The sequence below is a fragment of the Cynocephalus volans genome, chromosome X, assembly GCF_027409185.1.
Source record: "Cynocephalus volans isolate mCynVol1 chromosome X, mCynVol1.pri, whole genome shotgun sequence".
NCBI lineage: Eukaryota > Metazoa > Chordata > Mammalia > Dermoptera > Cynocephalidae > Cynocephalus > Cynocephalus volans.
Genome location: NC_084478.1, coordinates 154519850 through 154543415, shown reverse-complemented (window position 1 = coordinate 154543415; position 23566 = coordinate 154519850). Strand labels below are relative to the sequence as shown.

Here is a 23566-nt window from a genome sequence, read left to right as displayed (position 1 = left end):
CATGGTACAGCCAAAGACTAGATTGTTTAAGTTCCTAATTCTCAGGGCTGCTACAAAGGCTGTCACCTGCTCAGGTGCATGGGTCTCCTCTCCCCATGGAAGGAACATACTTTTTGTCTTTCTTTCCTTGGCAGGAGCCAGTGCCAGGCATGCTCAGGAAAAGGCTTTTACGTTCTCTACATTCTATATGTCACTTTCAATTATTAACTTATATGCTTGTATATTGACTTTATGTTTATACATACATACATACATATATATATTAGACTTAGTGGTAATTACCATATAAAATCAATTTCTCAATAAAAACTATGTGTCCCATTTAAAGAAACCTGATATACAGAGATCCAAACTTATTTCTAAAGGTAATTCACGGAGTAATTATTAGCTTTACTAACTAATTCTTTGCAAATACATGAAGAGATGCAAAAGACATGTATACACAACTCATGAGGAACACATCTTTTTCTGAAAGGCAAGGTACATGTATTCATTTTTCCAACAATGTAAATATATATCAAATGACTGAGTATCCATACTATATGCTAAGCTCTGAGTTTGGAGATACAAAGATGAATTGCATGCAATCCTTGCCCTTAGAGTTAGAGCTTACAGCCCAGCAAAAGAGACAGAGAACAGACAACTACACTAAAGCTGAGTAGAAATGCAGAGGGGCTTGTTATCACATAGCATAAACACCTCACCAAAGTAGGGTTCGGGGAAGGTGGAGAGGCGGGAGGAAGAGCTTGCACGAAGGAAGTGGCCTAAAGATAGGAAATCTGATGGAGTGGGAGCTAGCTAGCAAGGGCGAAAAGGAGTGGGAAGGGAATAGTGTTCCTAAGAGAGAACAGCATGTGTAAAATCCACAAGATTTGTAGCATAAATAATGCTTTGATTTAGTTTACAAACAATGATGGATAGTGGATAAAATTATTTATCTACTCATGCCACTTATTCATTACACTGCCTTCTTCCTCATAAATACATTAGGCAGTTTTATTTTTTATTTTTTTGTTTTTTGTTTTTGTGACCGGTGAGGGGATCATAACCCTTGGCTTGGTGTCGCCTGCACCACGCTCAGCCAGTGAGTGCACCGGCCATCCCTATATAGGATCCGAACCCGTGGCCTCGGCGCTCCCAGTGCCGCACTCTCCAGAGTGAGCCACGGGGCTGGCCCACGTTAGGCAGTTTTAAACTGAAGCAAATCCAAGTTACTTCCAACAAAAATTTGGATTATGGATGACATGAGTCTCTAAAACAAAAGAAAAGCCTTTTTCACTCTAACATTGCTAATTGTTTTTCTTTATTCTTTTTCGAGTGGTCATTATATGAAAGATACTAAGTTTGGAAGCATAATCTACTTTTTATTTCTTTTTTTCTTTCCAATTTTATTGATATTTATTTTGGGGGGGTACGGTGTGTTGTTTCAATACATGCATATATTGCACAATGCATAATCCACTTTTTATACAGCCATTTTCCAAGTTAAGCTTAATACTGAGAGAAACAGATGGTTATATGAAAAAAAGGAAAAAGTTAACTGCGGGCAGAATGCAAGAATGAACTGCTGCTGTTTCTAGATGCCAAACTGATTTTCCACACATACACAAACTCAGAAAATGTACTTATGACAAGTAATATAATAAAGATGGGTACCTTTTGAAAAAAGTTTACATGCTTGAAAGAAAGAGTATCCAACTCCCACTGCAGAAAGAAAGTGCAATGCCATTAAATAAGAGTATCAGAAAGAAAAAAAATAAAACAATGCAAACCAAAATGTACTTTGAGTGACTCATGACTTAAGTGGGTCTTGGACAGTCTCCTCCTCAGAAGCCCATTCCTCAGTGCGTCACTTCATGAACCCCTTTAGAGGAGATGAGCTTTTAGAGGACTATTAAGCAAGAAGCTTTAACCAGAGGGAAAGAATAGTCCAGTTTATTGAGTACTTCTCATAGTCTGCAATTTTTTTCACTTTGTCTTTACAACAGTTCTTTGAAGTCAGTAGGTATTATTGTTCCTGTTTTACAGACATGGAAACTGAGGCTAAGAGAGTGAAGTGAACTGCCCAATGTCACACAGCCAGTAAACGGAGCCAGAAATCTGAGATGTGCCTTCCACTCAGGAATATCGACCTATTCTATTTTTATTATTGTAGCTGTTGCTTTTTATTCCCTTTCTGAGTTTTTTTTTGTTGTTGTTGTTCTTTTTACTCTGTTGTAGTATCTTCAATATATCTTTGATATTGTTGATAACACTCATTTAAGACATCACTTACAGTTTTATTTGTAAGTATGTATATATATATATGTATTAACTATATAACTTTCATCACCTTAGCCTACTTACCTGCTTTAATCACTACTTTTTAATCTGATCCATGCTGGGGATGAGCTATATTTTTATGTCATTATCCCTGGCTCAAGCCTTCTTTGAATTTCAAAGCAGTTCCCCACACTAATGAAGTCTCTGATTCTACTTAGATCAGAGGGACCAAATTTTGTCCCATGATCACCCATTCCACTAACTTAGGGCCCCAAAGATCAAATTATTTTCCCCTAAGATGCCCCAAAAACAGCCCAAAGGAACCCTTGGGGCCATAGGGCCATCTTATTTCTACAGTAGTTCACCATCATCATGAGGATAATGATGTTTCCCATAGAACTTAGAAAGGAAGTAGCTATTACATGGCTAAAACTAGCCTACAAAGAATAAAACTAGAAAAGGACTCTGTAACAGTAAATTACCAACAAAATTATTCTGTTTACCAGCCCTATTTAGAAAAGGCAATCCATCCTATCATCTAAGCCATTTGCTTACCGGAAGCCTGTAAGAAACAAGTAATAGTTCATCTAGAGTAGGAGTAAATATGTTCGTGCGTGTGTGTGCGCACGTAAGCACGCGCAGTATGTGTATACCAGTATACTATGCTTTTCTCCACCTGCTGACGGAAAGTGTGAGTTTGATGCCATTAAAATTTTCACACTTATTTGCAAGGCTCACATGGTCAGACCTGAGATGTTCATCATCCTCATACTACACTATATTACTACTTTGTTTCACTACTATAAAATAATCTCAGTCTGACTCCTGCCTTGTGCAATATACTTTACGCATGACCAAAGATGCTGAAATAAAATTGCAATTTATCAACATTGAAGAAAGAATTGGTATTTACATCAAGAGTAACAAAGTGAACAACAGCAAGAAAAGAAGAGGATAGAGAAAGCGAACGTAAGGTATTTTACCAGGTCTAGATGGAAAAAACCGTGCTCTAGATTCGATAAAATTTTCAGGTGCGGGCACCACGAATTGGATCGGCCTCACATGCTTATCAGTCAGGTTCCTGAAACCAGCCTGCTGGTTCTCAAATATCCTTCGAATGTTTTCCAGTTTGAGTTGTACCATCTGCATTTGAACCTGCAAATTGCATGAGAATTCTATGAAATATTCTCTGACACAGGGTCATTACAAACCTTATTACATTTCTCAGACTCAGACAGTGAAAAATTAATTTAGAGTTTAAAATATAACTAGAAGAAATTTAGGAACATAATGGAAAACAGATTAATGTATTATCTTCGCATGGATATAAAACCAAGATCTCAACCAAAACAACTTGAGGATGAAATTTACTAAGCAGTCATGAAATTGGTCAATGTATAGAGTGATTTGCTCTTCACTGGCTGAAAGAGATAATGGCTGGAAAAGAAGGCATAATACTCTTTCCTGTTTAGCATAAGAAAGCCACCAAGTTATAAAAACAATCAAATGAATAACATTGGCATAGTACTTCGTTGCATTTTTGCCTTCAGGACACTCTTTACAGTTCTTCATGTTGTAACAGCCTCTTCAGAGACACCAGATGGTACACAGGTACTTCAAAAAGTTCATGGAAAGATTTGTATTATCTTTTAATTCTATTTTTCTACAAACTTTTTGAAGTACCCTCGTAAATCCTTCTACCCCTTCGAGATGTTTTGAGGCAGTTAGAGTTAAGCTGGGCTGCTTCCAGAAAATCATTTGGCTATTGCCGTAACCATGTTTCTGATTTGAGGGGGCATCCCTCAGGATCTGCAGCTAAGCGTGGATTCAGATACTGCTCGAACCTTAGAGTCAATACACATTTTAGCAGCAAGTAGCATCATAAATGCTGTTATCGATAATGTGGAGAGCCCTTCATGTCATCTCCAAGGGGCAGCGCTAAACTCACCTATACCTCTCCACCCTGCTAACACCAAATTCTACCCACTTCCCTTTCCCCAAGAAGACCCAGATTATTTATTTCTTCTTTCTCAAACTGAGATTTGTGTCCACAAAGCATCTGTTGATGGTCACCGCAGCACAAGGAAAGATGGTTTGGGAAGAGTGCTCTTGACATGGGCCTGACATTCTAGGAGAGCTTTGGGCCTTTCTCCAAGGATGCACAAGAAAATGTATGTGAGATCTCCTAGTTTGTGAAAAGTGTTTAAAAATAATGGAGTCAGAACTCAAATAGGAAATTACTTTTCATTACATTACAAGCATATACCTTTGGATTCTTTGACGCTTGACAGTGACACTACTGTCACGCCTAATCCTTAAGAGAGCTGTGTAATTGCAATTTGACATGAAGTTAGCTGTTAGGTAGTAAAACTCTTACCCATACCACTGCAATTATATATGTTTTATATTTATTTGAATAATTTATTTGAAAAAAATAAGCCCCCCTACCTTGAGTTCAGGAGATAAAATTACATCAAATTCATACTGTAGGCTTACAGGATCATAATTTATAAAGGGCAGAGCCATTTCAAGAAAATTTTTGATGTCTTCAAGGGCTTTCTGAGCATCTTCTTTAGACTGAAACTTATCTATTTCCTGATTAGCTAGAAGACATTCCCCTTCATCACAGCACTGACGAGCCTGATGAGAAAATTACAGGAAAAAAAATGAATGAATAAAAAGGAAATATATTTGTCTATTAAGAAAATGGCTATCAGCCCTGGTTCATGTGAGTCAGAATGGTTTTCAGAGCTGTTAAAAATAAAGATATCTGGGGTCTTCCCCCAGAAGTTCTGATTCAGTTGCTCTGGGACACAAGCTGGGCTTTTATACTTTTACAGAGCTCCACAGGTATTGCACATGCACGGCCAAGGTTGGGAAGCACTGCATTTACTTCATAACAAGGAATTCACTCTGCAGCAGGAGTATAAGCATTTTCTCAACACTAACACTTTAGTTACATATTATTTTCCCTGAATTTGAAACCCCTATCAAAATATAAAGTGTAATATAAATGCTTCATGGCTGTCAAGGACAAGAATTAAGGTTTTCTTACCAGAGAAGGTGATGTGCAAATTAAAATGTTTATATTCCGATATGATGACTATAAGTGATACCGCTGTTTTACATTCCACTGCCAAGACCAGATCTGCAGGGTGACCTTTCGATTCATTGCCTAATCATGAAAGAGGTCAGACCCACAAGCCACGGAGCAATATTTTTCAGTCACTGTTTAATTTTTTATTGCTGTACTATGAAACATGAAAGGAGTTTCAGGCTTTAACGAAATGCCCCCCGGGCTTTAAAAAGTGTTCTGAGTGCAAACTGTCAGCAGTAAAGGCTTCAGAGATGTACCAAAAATAGAAAGGAAGCCATCACCACCATAATCTCAATATTCAGAACAGAGGGCAAGATTCCTACTCTACTGGATGTGCCATGTATACTGCATAGGTAGATGGGTTGAAAAACCACAAGCAAACTCAGTCCTTCAGACTTCTTACAAATTTAATTCCAAACCTCCACCTGAGCTTACAACCTCTGAGAAGATAAAAGATGTATCATGAGGCATTAGGGCAAAGTATGTCAAGCTGGGAGGACCCATGGAAAAAAAATTAAATTATTTTTCAGAAATGGATCATTTTCTATCACATTACCTGCTGTAAGAGTTTGTGCATTTTGAAGGTCCTGCTGAGCTGTATCCGTTTTGCCTTTACCTCATTAAGCAAAATATCAGAAAGGTAACGTAGCTTATTGCACCTTTGGCAGATTAAATCAAGTGCATAATGGTGATTTGCTGCAAGCCTGTGTCCATGTAATATCACAAACTGGACCTTTGCTAATACATCCTGATTTTAAGAAAGAAAGAAAATAATGACTGCATGATCTCTGCATTCATATAGATGAAAAAAGAAGAAAATAAGAAGCAAATTGTTCGAGGAAGAGAGATATATTGCCAAAAATATAACTTGATGTCATACTTTTGCAGGCTGCAAAAAAGCTTGGTTACGGTAATTAGGTACAGCAGTGATGTCATCAGAAGCTCATGCATTTCTGGTTACAGAAACTGAAATTAAGCATCCCACCCAAAATGTGGGCAAGATTTGCTTTTCCTGGTATGTATGGATTTAGAAAAGTACTGCATGTATCAAATGAGGTACACAACAGCCAAATAAAAGCTAATATACTTCATATCATCAGAAATAGCATTAGAGTTGTCATTCACCTGACTAAAACATAGTAGGAGCTCAGGAAATGTTTGTCAAGGTAAAATAAAGAAAACTGAAGGCCAGAATAACCAAGTGACTAGTCTATCCAGCTAAAGGGAAAACCAGGATTAAAATGGGGAGTTGCTGTTTTATGAACATAGAGTTTCAGTTTTACAAGACGAAAAAGTTCTGGAGATCGGTTGCATGTACTACAGTATCAATATATTTAATACTACTTAACTGAACACTTAAAAATTTAAGATAGCAAATTTTATATGTTTCTTACCACAATTTAAAATTAGAAAAATTATTAAAAACAAGCAAAAAAACAAGCTCCCTACTTTCCAAGCCAGTTTGCCTTCTCTTTCTATTACACCAAAGGGATATGTAACTTGTCCCACAATCACAGCGACTGGGGACCATAACCGCTGCTTCTCAATTTTTGTTTTTACGTGCTTGTGGTTCACTCATAAATCTATTTTTTTGCTGAGAATACATCTTTAAAAGCTTTGCCTTGCTCTCACATACCAAACAGGAGAGCAAAGCTAGAGTTTTTTAAGTATTAAAGCCATGAGTCCAAGCTTTAAGACTAGCAGGAATAATGACTGCCTCTTTTGCGTACTTACTATATACCCCAGGTGCTGTGTTAATTGCTTTATATATCTAAATAAATACTCACAATTGCTTTGCAAGTAGGCCATTTTATCCACAATTTATAGATGAGGACATTGAGGCTTAGAAATCAATTTACCCAAGGTCACACAGCTAGTAAGACCAGGTAGATATTCGCTGTGTGAGCCTAGGTTTGGTTTAACTGCATATATCATATCATGAGCATTTAAGGAATTATGTCCTTGTATGTTTCCATCATTACCAAGCACCAAATATCATTCTTGACAGACATTTTTTTTTTTTTTTTTTTTTTTTTTTTTTGTCTTTTTCGTGACCGGTACTCAGCCAGTGAGCGCACCGGCCATCCCTATATAGGATCCGAACCCGTGGCGGGAGCGCTGCTGCGCTCCCAGCGCCCCCAGCGCCGCACTCTCCCGAGTGCGCCAGGGGGTCGGCCCTTGACAGACATTTTTCTAGCTCCTCCCTAATGATTTGTTCTTATTGGTGGGTCTGAAACAGTTCACCATTATCTCAGAGGCCTCCCTTTACAATCACACGACATATCTGCAGTGTCACCCCCAGTTCCCGCTGAACAAATATGCCAATTATACAGAATGTTGCTATGAGAGATTAATCATAATAAGGGTTTATATTATTTAGTCCCACCAAAACTTAACTATTATACTCCACAAATAGAGCAAACATCTAAAATGTAATCTTACCCGAGAATTTTCATCTAAGTTTTCCAACTTTTTTATTTTTTGTTTTACTTGAACTATATTCCCTGTTACATCAGCCAGCTCTGCTTGTTCGTTTAATACATGTTCAACTTCAGCCACAAGCTAACAAAAGAAAATAAAAATACAAATTATTAAGCATTTTCCCTTTACAATCAAGTTTCATGGGTAATACGATTAAACAAGAATGTCGATATGGAAAATCTGCACATGCAGAAAAATATTTTCAGTTATTTTATTCACAGAAATAGATATAATTAGTTAAAATCTAATTTCCTAGATATCAGTGTGCACTCATGATTTATAAAATGTCATTATGTACATTTGCAGGTATACATATATATATACATGGTCATGTATTTGCATGTACGTACACACGCAAGTATATATATGTGTATATACATGTATATATATATTCCACAGCTCTATGATGAATAGTCCTAGAAGCAAAGACCCTCCAGTACCAATAAGCCCACCTGCACCCAGATCTTGATCTGTAAAACTATTTACTAGAAAAATAAACCAGGGCTCCTCAGGGAAATGGCTGATTCCAGGGCTGAAGCAGAAGAGGTACAAGATGAGCTTGGACTATCTCTTTATGCCAGAAAGTAAGGAAGTGATTTTTAAAAATGTTGGGACACATCACAAGAATAGAGTAGCCAGTTTGAAACACCAAAATAGTTAAGAATGAATTATACACCATAAGAAAACTAAGAATCTATGAATTGAGTAAATGGGGAGAAGGGAAGGTTCTCGCTTCAGTAGAATGCCTAGTGTGCACTGGTAAATGCGGAGGGGACACTGGGGTTGAAAAATCATCATTTTGCAACCACCCTAGTAAAGATTGGTTCAGGCAGGAATCATCATTTGATGCTAAATCTATGGGGAAATTTTGCTGAACAGCAGGATATTTGCACAACCTTACATTCTACCCCTATGCATTTCCTACTACATTACATAACATTACAAGGTACAAGGAGGCAAAAACTAACTATGCAGTGGAGAAATTCAACAACACCCTGACTGGGTAAGCAAAATCCACATCAATAAAGAGGGAAAGGGGGGCATCATTCACCTCCAGGTGGGATACCCTGAGAAGGGCACATCACTAATGTAGTATTCTAGCTGGCCACACGCAGACTAAATCTAATCATGAGAACGTGTCAGACAAACTCCAATCAAAGAACATTTTATTTTTAAAAGGACTGTATTCTTCAAAATGTCAGTGTCATAAAAGACAAAGAAAGGCTGTGGAAATGTTCCAGATTCAAAGAGACATGACAACTTAATGTAAGACCCACCCCTAGATTGGATCCTGTTCTGGAGGAAAAAGAAATGCTATAAATAACTTTATCGAGTCAATTGACAGAAGTGGAATACCGACAGTAGATAATATAAAAGTATTCCATTGCTGTTAGATGTACTGAATTTGACAACTGTACTGTGGTTATGTAAGGGAATATTCCTATTATTAGAAAAATAACTGAAGTATTCAGGGGAGAAAGGGCTGTCATGTACGCAACTTACTCTCAAATGGGTCAGAAAATATATCATTTTTCTGAAAAAAATTATCTGTTTATATGAGGGTGTCTACCGAAAGTTCATGGATAGATTCGTATTATCTTTTAATTCTACTTCTCCACGAACTTTCTGAAGCATCCTTGTATATGAGGGAGCTAGTACAAATGATAAAACAAATGGGGCAGAACATTATCAATAAATCAATCTGGGGAGAAGGTATATGGGTGTTTTTACTTTTGTTACGTTTGCAACTTCTCTGTAAGTCTGAATTTTCAAATAAGTTATTTTGCTTTTTTAAAAAAGTAAGCTCCCAAACATATGGACCTTGTGTACATATCACTATGAGATCAGACCTTGTCAGTGAGATCACAATCTAAGTCAAACAACAGTACTACCTAGAGACAGCAATCAATGACTTGGAGAAAACAGATTACGACCATAGGACAAGAATTTAGTATGGATGCAAATTAACATCTAAGTATATGCATACCGGCTATGTTCAGGAAAACTGTTATTTTGCATGTATTTGGTTGGGGAGGGTGGAAAGACACGTCGAAGGACCAAGAGCAAATTGACCTATTCTTGCTTTAAGGAAGGTTTCATGGAGAAAACGTCATTTCAGAAGCTGTTTGAACGAAAGGGGAGGGAAAGGCTGGTAGTAACTGTGCCCAGAATGCAATACTCCTCCCCAGCCTAAAGCTGCTGGAGCAAATGAAATAGCAAGCAAGCCATCTGTGGGCAGAAAACAAGCTGGACACACATAGGAGAGAAAAGAAGTGAGTTTTCCTCGGATCTCCTGGTAAAGTACTATGAAAGAGACTGGGAGGAGCTCAGACGTGCCTGCAAAAGAAATGGAAGAAACTAAAGCTATGTGCCTTGACCACATATGATGGATTTTTCCAGAATGGTCCACTGGAACATACTTTTAATCATTAAAATATAACTAAACTTGATTTAATTTCATCTGTCAGGCTTCTCACAGAAATAAATTCCTAGATCAGAAAAAAACGTTTGCTAGATCATGTTAAATATAGTCAGCATAGGTATATGGTATTTAAAAACCAAGAAGAAAGTTGGTATTATTTTCTTGGAAAACTATCCCATAGCCTGAAAGCATTTTAGATCTAAAATAAATTTGACTAATAAATCTTAACTTTGTCCCTGTCATATATATTGTCACTTAAGTACTTTCTCATAGGAAACGAGTAAGCCCAAGAAGTAGAGGTCTTAGAATTTCTGTAGAGGTTTTCTTCAGTCTATGTCAAAGTTCACTTACACTTGCCTCTTCTTTTTCTCTCTATAGGTATAAATGGGCATCTTGTAAGACTGAATTTCTGATGATTAAGGAATAAGAACATCTGGCATAATGAAAAGAATTGTATAAAGGAATAAATGTTTTAACTGACCTCTTGAAAATCCTGCTCAAACTTCCACAGTTGTAGATACTGCTCCATTTTTAATTGGTGTTTTTCCCAAAATCCATCAAAAGCTGTTTCCATATCACGTACTTGACTCAGCAATCTTAACAAAGAAAAGCCAAAGAATTCCTTAAAAACAATCATCTGTTTTGTAGGTATCTAGATAAACCCGGTCTAGATATTAAGAATTATAGGCAAAGTCATAGCCTGTGACACTTGGTTCAAATAAAGACAATCAATGTCCACAGCAGAACCTCTTCTACAAGCAAACTAATCTCTGCAGGACAACCCAAGAAGAAGTTCTCAGATTTCCAGAAGTGGCAGGAATACGTTCACACTTAACAGATTGCAGAAAAAATGTCTAATTCCCTTTCAAAAACATAAAATAAGTCTTAACTGAAAAGGGAATACTCACTTATGAACAGTTCGCCAGTCACCATTTATTTGCTTATGACATTCTAGTCTTGAACTGACAGCTTCTGCAGTTTCAGGCACTTCCAAATTTGTTAGCAGAAGTCTTCCTTCTTTGGTTACAGCTGTAATATCATTCTGTCCAAAAGCACAACAGGATGAATCAGCCAATTCGTATTCTAACCTTGACGACATAACCAGAAGGGAGCATACACGTATGGCATACAGAATAGAAACAGCAGTTCTAGAACAGTCTTTGCTTTCATAGCTGTCTGAAAAATCAAGGAAGACTTTAGCACCACAGAATCTAAAAGCTGCGAGGATCCCAGAAGCCCCTGACTTCAAGAGAGATGTTGCCGTCACTATTTTTATAAGATGGTTAAAGGCAGAAATACCATGTGCTCTGTTTATAGCCTCCTTTTCTTCTCTTACTGGTAGAAAGTTCCAATCTATTCCATTCTATTCTGCTAATATTTTTAATGTGCTCAAATAAAGCACTAGTAGCACAATAAGAACTACCACACTTACAGATAATATCTAATGCATATTCAGACACAGTTAGATATATTTTCTACTAACCCTTAATTGTTACCAATCACTCCCTACCTTAAGTCTTATTCTATTTTACATTTGCGGTTAATGAATTCATTATGAAGGACGTGTCTCTACTGAGAAGGTCTTAACCTTAGAGAGTGGTCTAAGAACACAGACCTTCTTCAGACATACAAGAGTGATGTAAGACCTCCTTCAGGAGATCCAAGGGCCCCCTGAAATTGCAAGCAAAAATTTGGGTGTACGTCCATTTTTGTGGGAACAGATTCCATGATACCATCAGCAATATGAGGAAGAACATAAACATGAACAGCTAATACTTATGAAGTGCCAACTATGTGCCAAACACTGTTGTGCACAGTCACATACTTTACCTCATTCCATCCTCACAACTCTACACAAGGTGTGCATGTGTCACCATCGTTAACCTCATTGTACAGACAAGGAAACTGAAAGTCAGACAGGGGAGGCAAAGTGCCCAACGTCACACAGTTTGTGAGAGACAGAGCCTTCTTTCTTTGGACAGAGTTGCACTTTTAGATTGTGATTCAAATATGGTTTCTCTCCTCTTCTTCATTGAAACATAGCACCTCTCCATAGAGCTGAGTCTGCCAGTGCACCCAGCATGCCTCTTATCATATGAAGGGCATGACTTATACATGGCTGCCTGGTGCTTGTTCAGATCAATCTTAAACTTCTTGAGGAAAATGACTCCAAATGTACTTGCTAATTGTCTGAATTGTGTCTCGGAATTCTTCACAACCCAACACTCCAGACAGTACTGGGGTACAAGAACAAAATCAATCTGCCACCCCTGGTCTACTGAAGAAAACATCAAGAACTAGTATTCTGTGGAAGGGAGACCTTGTTAATCAGTTCATGACAGAGATGGGACAAGGAACCCGGCCTCCTGACTCCTCATCCTTCTCCCATTTCACACTGTACATGTGGTGGAGTTTAAACCAGAACATCTATCTGGCTCTTGAATGTCACCACTGCATTCCAAATGAGGGGGCCTTCCCATAAGATAAAGAATAGATACTGCACCATTTACAAAGGGGACACTTAGATTCAACATATCCAGAACGTTCTTCTCTTGTAAAGTATTTTTATAGTTTTTTATATAATACATAAATATCTTTTATCTCCCCTTAAGCAACACTGTGAAATGGACACATTAAACACCTCTCTAAAAAAAGAAAGACCATGAAAAACCTTTATGTATTCACTCTATCAGACATACCTTCAACAAACGATACCTTTCAGCACGAATTGCCAGAATTTTTTCTACTGCAGGAATATCATTTGGTAGTTCAGTCTCAGCCAGTTCAGTTCCAAAGGCCTGTAACATCTGAGCCATCTCTTTCACTGTGAGGGCAAAATTTTCTACAGCCTGCAGAAAGCCAGTATTTCCTTTAATTCTATGGAAACTCTGCCAGCATATCAAAACCTATATCAGTAATTGTATTTATTTTTATTTGAGTATAACAGCAAACACATATACTATGAACTCTCCTCTGCTAAGGAAATTTGGCATCGCCCTTGGCAATCAACTCTAACTTTGCACCTAAGCCTCTAAGAAACTAAAGCAAAGTTAAGAGTCTTCCTGAATGTCTTTTATCTAAATTTCTTCATTTGTTTCTTGGGACTGATGAAAACTATTTCTTAAAGCTGCTATGTACTGAGCAATTTGTTTTATGCCCTTGAAAATCACAGTGCTTTCTTTATTCTATTAAACTCTGTAATTGGTAAAATTACTTTATAATCACTTTATCTCTGAAGAGAAAAGAGCAAAGCTACTTTGTATTTGTTTATTACCATGTATAAACAAGCGTTAGCATTCCAAACAAGGTGATGGTCTAAAACCATGGAGGAATAACTAATCACAACAATTCCTTTCAGGTGCTGCACAAAATTTAAAATTGTACTCCCAAAGGCTCTGTTGCTCTGAAATGGCAAGTAAGGTTTTTTAATTTACTTTCTTTCCAAAATCAATTACTCACAGAAAGAAGGGCAAAATGTAGAGACCACATGAACCATCTGATTACCATGCAGCTCAAGGAATCTGCTCTTTAATTATAACTTTACAGGTCGCTAAATGCTAGACACTGCTAATTTTGACAATACACCTTCATATGAGTGAATGAATTGTTGAATGAAGAAGAGAGATGAGAAAAATGAAATCCTGATTTAATAAAATATCATTTCCTTAGGAATATCACTTTGTATCAGAAGCGTTCCTAGGATTTAAAGTCGAGATACTTATACCACAGACTCACACCTGAGAGGTGCAGGGACTTACCTATTTGTAAATTCCTAAAACAGAAGGATTCTTTCCTATAAATCCAGTTGCCTCAGGAGCATCACTAAGATGATGAGATTAATAATATTACTTGCATTTATTGATGGTTTGCCATATGCTAGGCACTGTGCCAAATAATCTACATCTGTTCTCTCATTGAATCTTTCCAAGATCCCTATAAGGTAAGGTATTATTATTCCCATTTTATAGTTAGGAAAACTAAGACTCAGAGAAGTTATGTATATTATCCAAGGTCATACAACAAAAAATCAGTAGTGCCAGGATTTAAACCCAAACACTTTGTTTCTTAAAGTTACTACATGAGCACAAGGGGGTGGGCAGAGTATGATTTCCTTATTCCCTACGCCTCTCCTTCAATTGCCATCCTCAGTGACTCTTCATCATTTTTAGATATTTCCCATGGGAAAAAAAATTCAAGATGTTGAATTATATATGTATTTAAAAGGAAGGAGCCCCAGAAATCTGTTTTTCTTTCAAATAGGAAAAATTCCTAGAACTAGATTTAAAGGTTAACATAAGCCATATGCTCTACAGTAAGGGCAAAAGCAACATACATTTCTGAAGACGATCCATTCACTCTGGTAGTACTGCAAGGTGCCGCCTAACTCAGGGGTTAACTGCTTGTCATCAATGTATGCCAGCAAATCACTAACTGAGTTCAGCATAACAACCTATAAAAATAAACAAGAAAGATACTGTTAACTGCTTTCATGGCATCCCTCCATTAAACTGCAAAATGAACTTTAGCAAACAGTTAGCAGAAAGGTATCTTTTATAAATGGTTCAAACAGTTCTCTCCTGTACAGGCCCCCACACATGTATGCAGACCTTCTTCAGGTAATAATAGTTTTAATATACAAAACATTTCTCTTTAAAGCAAAATTAATCTCTATAGAAGCCAAACACCTAATTCTCCTTTGTCTAAAAGTTTGCATTGTTAATGGTTAAGCTTCTGAAAGAACGTATGCCCACAACAAAGTAAAAGGACATTATGTAGAATGTTATAATTGATCAAGAGGGACTGATCTTTTCAAAAGTATCAAAATTTATGAGCACTCTATTCCTAACCCTAAAAACATATAACAATATCTTTTTTTTTTTTTTTTTAAGATGACCGGTAAGGGGATCTCAACCCTTGGCTTAGTGTTGTCAGCACCACGCTCTCCCAAGTGAGCTAACCGGCCATCCCTATATAGGGATCCGAACCCGTGGCCTCGGTGTTATCAGCACCACACTCTCCCAAGTGAGCCACGGGCCAGCCCTTAACAATATCGTTAAAAAACAAACAAACAAAAAAAAACATGGTACTCTGAACTAGCTCAGGATGTAAGCTCATGGGACTTCGAATACATAAAATACATACACATTTTCACTAAAAATAAAATCCCCTGATTATATGCCCCCCCCCACACACACATATATAACATATGTGATATATATTTTATTGAAAAGGAATTGCTTTATTATAAATTGATGAATCTATTTCTTTTTTAGCAGCAGAAACAGAAGATTTGGGGCATTTTAAACTTGTATTTTTGGAAGACAAATTTTTTTTTCTTTTAAATGTTATGTGGGCACATGTAAAACATAAACACCATGATTAAAATCTTCATGAGAATTAAAGGGACAAAACATTTAAATAACATATTCTTACTGGTAATTTCAGCATGAAATCCTCCTGACTAAATCGAAATCCAATGTCTGTGAAAGTTCGTTGAAGAAAACTGGTAGGACGTAAAACCAAAACCAAGTGCAAGTTCCCAGGGAAGGAAGCCTGTAAAAAGAAAGAACAAAAAAGAAAAAGAAAGAGAAAGAATTGTCAAAAACAAGCACTCAACTGAGCACGTATCAGAAAATATGTAATTGTGGGAAATAAAATTTAAAGTCATAAAAGCCAGTAAAAGGCCAACACTATAAAAATGGATATTGATAAAATCTAAAAGCATGGAAATAGTAATAAAAATAATGTAAGGTTATCAGGTCAGATCCTTGAAACGCTCCTAGCATGCAATTTTCTCACACTAGACAAGTACATCCCAAGTTATGAAGAATTAGATTCAAATCTTCATTTTAAAGTTAGTATATGAACTAAAATTGCATTTATTTCCTGCAAAAACAAGTAGAATTAGGAAGCAGTTTCCTAGGAGAGACCTAAAAGCCAAAGGGAGCTGAAATACTGTGTACTTAGACTAAAAAATGAAAGAAAACCACATCATAAAATCATATTTTTATTTTCATTCAAGCAACATTCACTGAATACCTTCTATGCAGTCCACTACATGTATTTAAATGAATGATTATCAAGCACTCTTAGGCACTGAATGTGCACACATTAATAAAATATAGTCCCTACCCAGCTTGCAAGCAAATGACAGTCTAATCGGAGTCCATTAGTAATAAGTTACTAATAAAATAAGATAAATTGGTAATAAGTTGATTATATACTACATATATAATAAGTTGATAAGTGAAACAAAGGAATTAGAATAACATACAAGGGAAAGTGATAGCACAAAGCCTCCTACATGTAGGAAGGTCAAAAAGGTCTTGAGGCATAAAGAGGAATTAATTGGATTGAATGTCATTCTAGTTCACCAATGTTTCCCCAGCTTCTAGAAAAATGCTGGCACATAGTAGGCAATCAAAAATAACTGCTATATGAAAGAATTCAAATGACAAATAAGTCTTTCAATGCAAAATTAGTGAGAAGTGGAATAGCATGGTCCAATATTAATAATAAATTACCACGTATTAAATGCTTACTCTATCAACACACAATTATGTTAAGTGAAATAAGCCAGGCAAAGAAACAGAAATACTGCATGTTCTCACTCATAACGTGCTGTTATGAAGGAAGGCGGGGGAGGGGGGGATGAAAGGATAGAAGAAGGAAGAAATGAAGGAAAGAAAGAAAGAAAAGATCACAACAATATGTTGAACTTTTAGAAGGAGAGAATAAACCTAAGGATACTAGAGATGGGGGGAAGGGAGGAAGGGGGTTTGGGAAGTGATAGGTCAGGCAAAGAGCATAAAGAAATATCACTATTTGTAAGAGTGAATATGCAAATAATAATTTTTAAAAATTTTTTAAAGATCAGTAGCATTTTTATACTCCAACAATGAACTAGCAGAAAAAGAACTCAGGAAAGCAAGCCCATTTACAGTAGTCACCAAAAAAATAAAATAACTAGGAATCACTTTAACCAAGGAGGTGAAAGTTTTCTACAATGAGAACTACAAATCACTGTTGAAAGAAATTAAAGAGCACACAAAAAATGGAAAGATATTCCATGCTCTTGAATTAGAAGAATTAACATTGTGAAAATGTCCATACTACACAAAGAGATCTACAGATTCAACACAACCCCCATCAAATTGCCAATGACATTCTTCACAGAAACAGAAAAAACAATCCTAACATTTACATGGAAAAACAAAAGACCCTGAATAGCCAAAGCAATTCTGAGCAAAATAAAATAAAATAAAATAAAGCCAGGGGCATAACATTACCTGACTTCAAATTATACTACAAAGCTATAGCAACCAAAACAGCATGCAACTGGCATAAAAACAGAATCACAGACCAATGGAACAGAACAGAGAACTCAGAAATCAACCCATTTACCTACAGTAAATTGACCTTCGACAAAGGCACCAAGAACATACATTGGGGGAAAGACCACCTCTTCAATAAATGGTGCTGGGAAAACTGGACATCCATATGTAGAAGAATGAAACTAGACCTATACCTCTCAACATATACTAAAATTAACTCAAAATGGAGTAAGACTTAAATATACGTCCTAAAACTATAAAACTCCTAAAAGAAACATAGGGGAAACACTTCAAGAAGTAGGACTGGATAAAAACTTTATGAATGCGACCCCAAAAGCACAGGCAAAAAAAGAAAAAAATAAACAAATGGGATTATATCATACTAAAAAGCTTCTTCACAGCGAAGGAAACAATTAACAGGATGAAAAGACAACCTAGAGAATGGGAGAAAATATTTGCAAGCTATGCATCTGAAAAGGGATCAATATCCAGAATATACAAGGAACTCAAACAACTTCACCATAAAAAAAAAAATCCCAATTAAAAAATGGGCAAAGGAGCTGAATAGACATTTCTCAAAGGAAGGTATACAAATGTCCAACAGACACATGAAAAAATGCTCAACATTACTCAGCATCTGGGAAATGCAAATCAAAACCACATTAAGATATCATTTCACACCAGTTACACTGTCCTATATAAAAAAGACAGTAACAAATGCTGGCAAGGATATGGAGAAAGGGGAACCCTCCTACGATGTTGGTGGGACTGTAAATTGGTGCAGCTATTATGGAAAATGGTATGGAGGTTCCTCAAACTACTACAGATAAAGCTACCATATGACCCAGCAATCCCACTGCTGGGTATATACTCAAAGGAATGGAAATCATCATGTCGAAGGAATATTTGTATTCCCGTGTTTATCGCAGCTCTGTTTACAATAGCCAAGAGTTGTAGCCAACCTAAATGTTCATTGAACGACTGGATAAAAAAAAAGTGATATATTTATACAATGGAATACTACTCTGCTATAAAAAAGAATTAAATACTGCCATTGCAGCGACATGGACAAACTTAGAGAAAATTATGTTAAGTGAAATAAGCCAGGCACAGAAAGAGAAATATTGCATGTCCTCACTTATATGTGGAAGGTTAAAAAAATAAAATAAAAGAAAGAAAAAAACAAAGAACAATACAAAAATCACAATATTACGTTGAACTTTTGAGAGAAGAAAATAGAACTGAGGTTACCAGAGGTGGGAAAGAGGAAGGGAGAGGGGGAAAGGGAGGTATTGGTAAAGGGCAATGAAAATCGATTTCATTGTATAATGAAGAATATACTAATTATCTTGATTTCAACATCGCATATTGTACACAGGTATTGATATTCAGTGCTGTACCCCACAGTACAATCAACTATGTTCCAATATAAAAATAACGCTTACTCTATGCCAAGTATTTTGGTGATGTTATCATGGCCCCTCATCATTATAATTCTATGAAGGAGTTAGGTCACTCTCTTTTACAAATACAGTGAGGCTCGGTGAGTTTAACTATAACTTACCCCAGCTGGTGAAACCTTGATGTGCAGCTAAGTCTGTGCACTTAATCACTAAAATACCCTCACCTCTGAAAGACGCCCCAGTCAAGAAAGCTAGAGGAAAATAATACTGGGGGAGAACGGGAGATGATGTTGGAACGATGTGGAGGAACCACATCAAGAAAGATATTGGATTTTTTTCCTGGTAGTAAGTGGAGTCTCTAAGATGTTTTGAGCAATAGAACCACATGGTCAGATTTGCATTTTGGAAGGATCACTCTGGTTTTGGGAAAGGCCCAGATTTGGACAAGAGTAGAAGCAGACAGATGAGCTAGGAGGCCAGTACAGCAATCCAAGCCAGGGTGATGAGTTTCTGACCTGCAGCAAAGATAGCAAGACAATGATTGAATGTTCTTGATGAGAAAGAAGGGATTAGGACAAAAACTTTCCAGATTTGGGGCTTGTGTAACTGGGTGAAAGGTACAACCCTCATTGAGATGGGGAACACAGGAGAGGCAGGTTTTAAGAAGTGGGACAAGATTCTGATTTCTGATTCCCACTTGTAAGCATGTTGGGTTAGACAGATCAGCAGGACGTGCAGACAGCTGGACGTACAAAGAAGGGAAAGAAGTCTAGGCTGGGAGTGTACAGTCAGGAGTCACCCGCCTCAAGACAGAGGATTAAAGCATAATAAGGAAAAATATATCAGCAATGTTTCAAATATAATCATATTTTCAGCATGTTGCAATATTAGTAACTGAACAAAGCTGTAAGACAAAAATTAATAAGACATTGCGGGGGCAAGGAGTTTACGGGAACTTTCTGTATTTCCTGCTCAATTTTGTTGCAAACTTAAAAATGTTCTAAAAAATGAAATCTATTTTTAAAAAAAGAAAGAAGAAAGAAAGAAAAGAGTAACTTTTACCAAGGTCTAAGACCTAGACTCGGGGAAATGATGCTGAAGCCTGGGGATTTTTTAAATTCAATTTAAAATGATGACAAAACTTTTAGGTGTATAATTGATTATAATTAAGTAGCAATGAGAACTAGGGGGAGGGAGAGAGAAATGAGTGTGATATTCACAAATAGGTAAATGAAGAGCATAAAATCAAATCAATGAAGTAAACAATACTTATGAATAGACACAGAGGGGGATGGCTGTCCCACTTACAATTCCCCTCGGCGGCCATGTCTTCGGCGCCCTCTTCCTCCATTTGAGAAATTAATCCCCCTCCTATTATTCTGAATATTAGTCCCGAATGAAAACTGTTAGCATTCTACATGGTCCTACCCTTCTAACACTCAATGATTAGTAGTGATTCGTAGTGTGTTAGTATGAAACTTTGATGTAAGCAGGACCAAAGTCCTACTCTAGGATTTTTCAAACTACTGCTGAGGGAAGGAAATTTTGAGGATGCCACTCCAGAGCTACTGGCAGCCAGGACCCCTGTTGTTGGAGAAAGCTTATTTCAAAGAACAAAGTCAACACGTGTACACACATGGAGGTAAGAGACAGAGTTTCAATGATAATGGATATCCTACCCTCAATTATGTACATAATGCATATTTTATTATGTTAAGCATAGTACACATTTCCCACAGTTATTACACGAATTAAAAGAAGTAATGTGTGGTACTGATAACACCAAGGTCAAGGGCTCGGATCCCTGTACCAGCCAGCTACTAAAAAAAAAATAAAAGAAATAATGATTCTAGAGGCACTTTGTAAACTCAAAAAAAATTAATAAGATAGTTTTTAAAATTTATCTTTGATTCTTAAACCTAAGGACAAGTAGGAAACTTTAGGGATATGGATAAAGCCTTACTTAAGGGGAGAATCTGACGGGGACTTGTAGGAACTTTGGGCCTATTTTTAGGTTGAGAGAGCAACTGATTCTATTTCTATCCCATCCACTTTGGGAATTAAGCCTTTCCTTTTCCTTTTCCTTCACCTAGGTAAATTACCAGTACATTATACTTACCTGCCTTGAACCAGCTTATTTTTTCACTTTTAAATAAAATCAAAAGCACCCTCTTTTACCAACAAAAAGCAAATTACTTTTATTCTTTCATGGGTTCTAAGTTGATCTGGTTTCACAGTCTTTTTCTCTCTGACTTTCCTTAATCTCTTATTCTCTGGTGATTTATGAATTCTCTAGATGCAAAGCCCTAGGGCTGTAAACCTTAATCCCTGGATACTTACCCATGTCAGAAATTGTGTGTGGGAGGGCCGGCCCGTGGCTCACTCAGGAGAGTGTGGCACTGATAACACCAAGGCCATGGGTTCGGATCCTATATAGGGATGGCCAGTTAGCTCACTGGCTGAGCGTGGTGCTGACAACACCAAGACAAGGGTTAAGATCCCCTTACCAGTCATCCTTTTTAAAAAAAAAAAAAAAAGAAATAAAGAAAGAAATTGTGTGTGGGATGGGAGGGGGTGGAAGGATGCCGTGTGCAACTCTCTGACTGAGGTAAGGCCCTGGTCTCGACCCTGCCATTCTACGGATAGCAAGGCTGTCCCAGCAGCCAGGTCCAGAAACGACTGTTCACACCGCAGGGAACAAAGTAGAAAGGAGAGAGTAGCAAAATCACTGTCCACAGAATCAGTAGGCAAGTGATTTTAGGCAGAGGTAGAGCGTATTCAGCCACTCATAAATCAGGGATTTTATGCTGGATGTTTATTAAATCAGTCATTGCTCTGTTTGATAAAGTGGTTTATCCCAAACATTGACAACTGCATAAATTGCTTCTAAAGATAATTCTATATTCTAATCAGATCTTTTTTAAGTAAAACCCTCTGACTGTTTTATCATGCATTTTCTTTCACTAATTCCTTCAAATGTTTAGTAATTCACTTGTCACAAAAGCCCACAAAAATTTGCATTTTTAAAGAAAATGCACTATCAAAGGATGAAAACTTCATTTATTGCCTGCATAATTATACTTACAATGTTTTTCATTTTAGGATAATTTTAGACTCTTTATTGAGCTATCATGCGTATCTTTCTAAAGCACATGGATTCTGTCAACCCAATAGCTACTGTCAAATTTAGTTGCCATTTGCAACAAAAATCTACATTGGGGAAAAGACTGCCTCTTCAACAAGTGGTGCTGGCAAAACTGGATATCCACATGCAGAAGAATGAAACTAGACATGCACCTCTCACCATACACTAAAATCAACTCAAAATGGATTAAAGACTTAACTATTAGACCTGAAACTGTAAAATTACTAAGGGAAAATATAGGTGAAACACTTCAGGAACTAGGTGTGGGCACAGACTTTATGAACATGAACCCGAAAGCACAAGCAGCAAAAGAAAAAATAAACAAATGGGACTATATCAAACTAAAAAGCTTCTGCACAGCAAAGGAAGCAATCAACAGAGTGAAACGATAACCTACAGAGTGGGAGAAAATTTTTGCTAACTATGCATCTGACAAGGGATTAATAGCCATAATATACAAGGAACTCAAACAATTATATAGTAAAAAAACAAATAACACAATTAAAAAAGGGGCAAAGGAGCTGAAGAGACATTTTTCAAAGGAAGACATACAAATGGCTAACAGGTACAGGAAAAAATGCTCACCATCACTAGTCATCAGGAAATGCAAGTTAAAACCACACTTAGGTACCACCTCACCCCAGCTAGACTGGCTATAATCAAAAAGACAGTGAATAACAAATGCTGGTGAGGGTGTGGAGAGAAGGGAACACTCCTACACTGTTGGTGGGACTGTAAGTTAGTACAACCACTATGGAAAACAATATGGAGGTTTCTCAAACAACTAAATAGATCTTCCATATGATCCGGCAATCCCAGTTCTGGGTATATATCCAGAGGAATGGAAATCATCACGTCGAAGGGATACCTGCACTCCCATGTTCATTGCAGCTCTGTTTCAAAAGCCAAGACATGGAACCAACCTAAATGTCCATCAACAGATGACTGGATAAGGAAACTGTGGTATATATACACCATGGAATACTACTCTGCCAGAAAAAAGAATGAAATACTCCCATTTGCAACAACATGGATGAGCCTGGAGAAACTTATGTTGAGTGAAATAAGCAAAGCTCAGAGGGATAAATACCACATGTGCTCACTCATAAGTGGGAGCTAAGAAAGAGAGAAGGAAGGAAAGAAAGACTACAGTGGTGCACTGGACTTGCAGAGGGAGAGAACATTCCTTGGGCTACAAAGTGGAGCGGGGGAAGGAAGGAGGGAGAGGGAGGTTGGGGATAATTGGGTGCGGGACACCGGGTACAAATGCAATTTGTGGTTATGAGTATACAGCCAGTATGAATCTCGCCCCCTCATCACGGGCACGAGGGGTGACAATCAGCTTTGTATCTCATGAATATTCATAACCAATAAAAAAATTTAGTTGCCATTTGGGGGACTAAATAACTTGTAGGCAACAGC

General features: G+C 37.2%; 1 protein-coding gene across 1 annotated transcript in view; it reads right to left on the bottom strand.

Moving 5' to 3' along the window:
* MCF2 (MCF.2 cell line derived transforming sequence) overlaps positions 1-23566 on the bottom strand; it is a 95280-nt gene that overhangs the window by 26375 nt on the left and 45339 nt on the right. The window contains exons 5-13 of the mRNA XM_063083487.1: positions 15696-15815; positions 14596-14712; positions 12962-13111; positions 11171-11304; positions 10744-10858; positions 7802-7921; positions 5916-6107; positions 4711-4902; positions 3246-3417 (exon numbers count right to left, since the gene is read on the bottom strand). Coding sequence (XP_062939557.1) covers positions 3246-3417; positions 4711-4902; positions 5916-6107; positions 7802-7921; positions 10744-10858; positions 11171-11304; positions 12962-13111; positions 14596-14712; positions 15696-15815 — 1312 coding nt within the window. The remainder of the gene's footprint in view (positions 1-3245; positions 3418-4710; positions 4903-5915; positions 6108-7801; positions 7922-10743; positions 10859-11170; positions 11305-12961; positions 13112-14595; positions 14713-15695; positions 15816-23566) is intronic.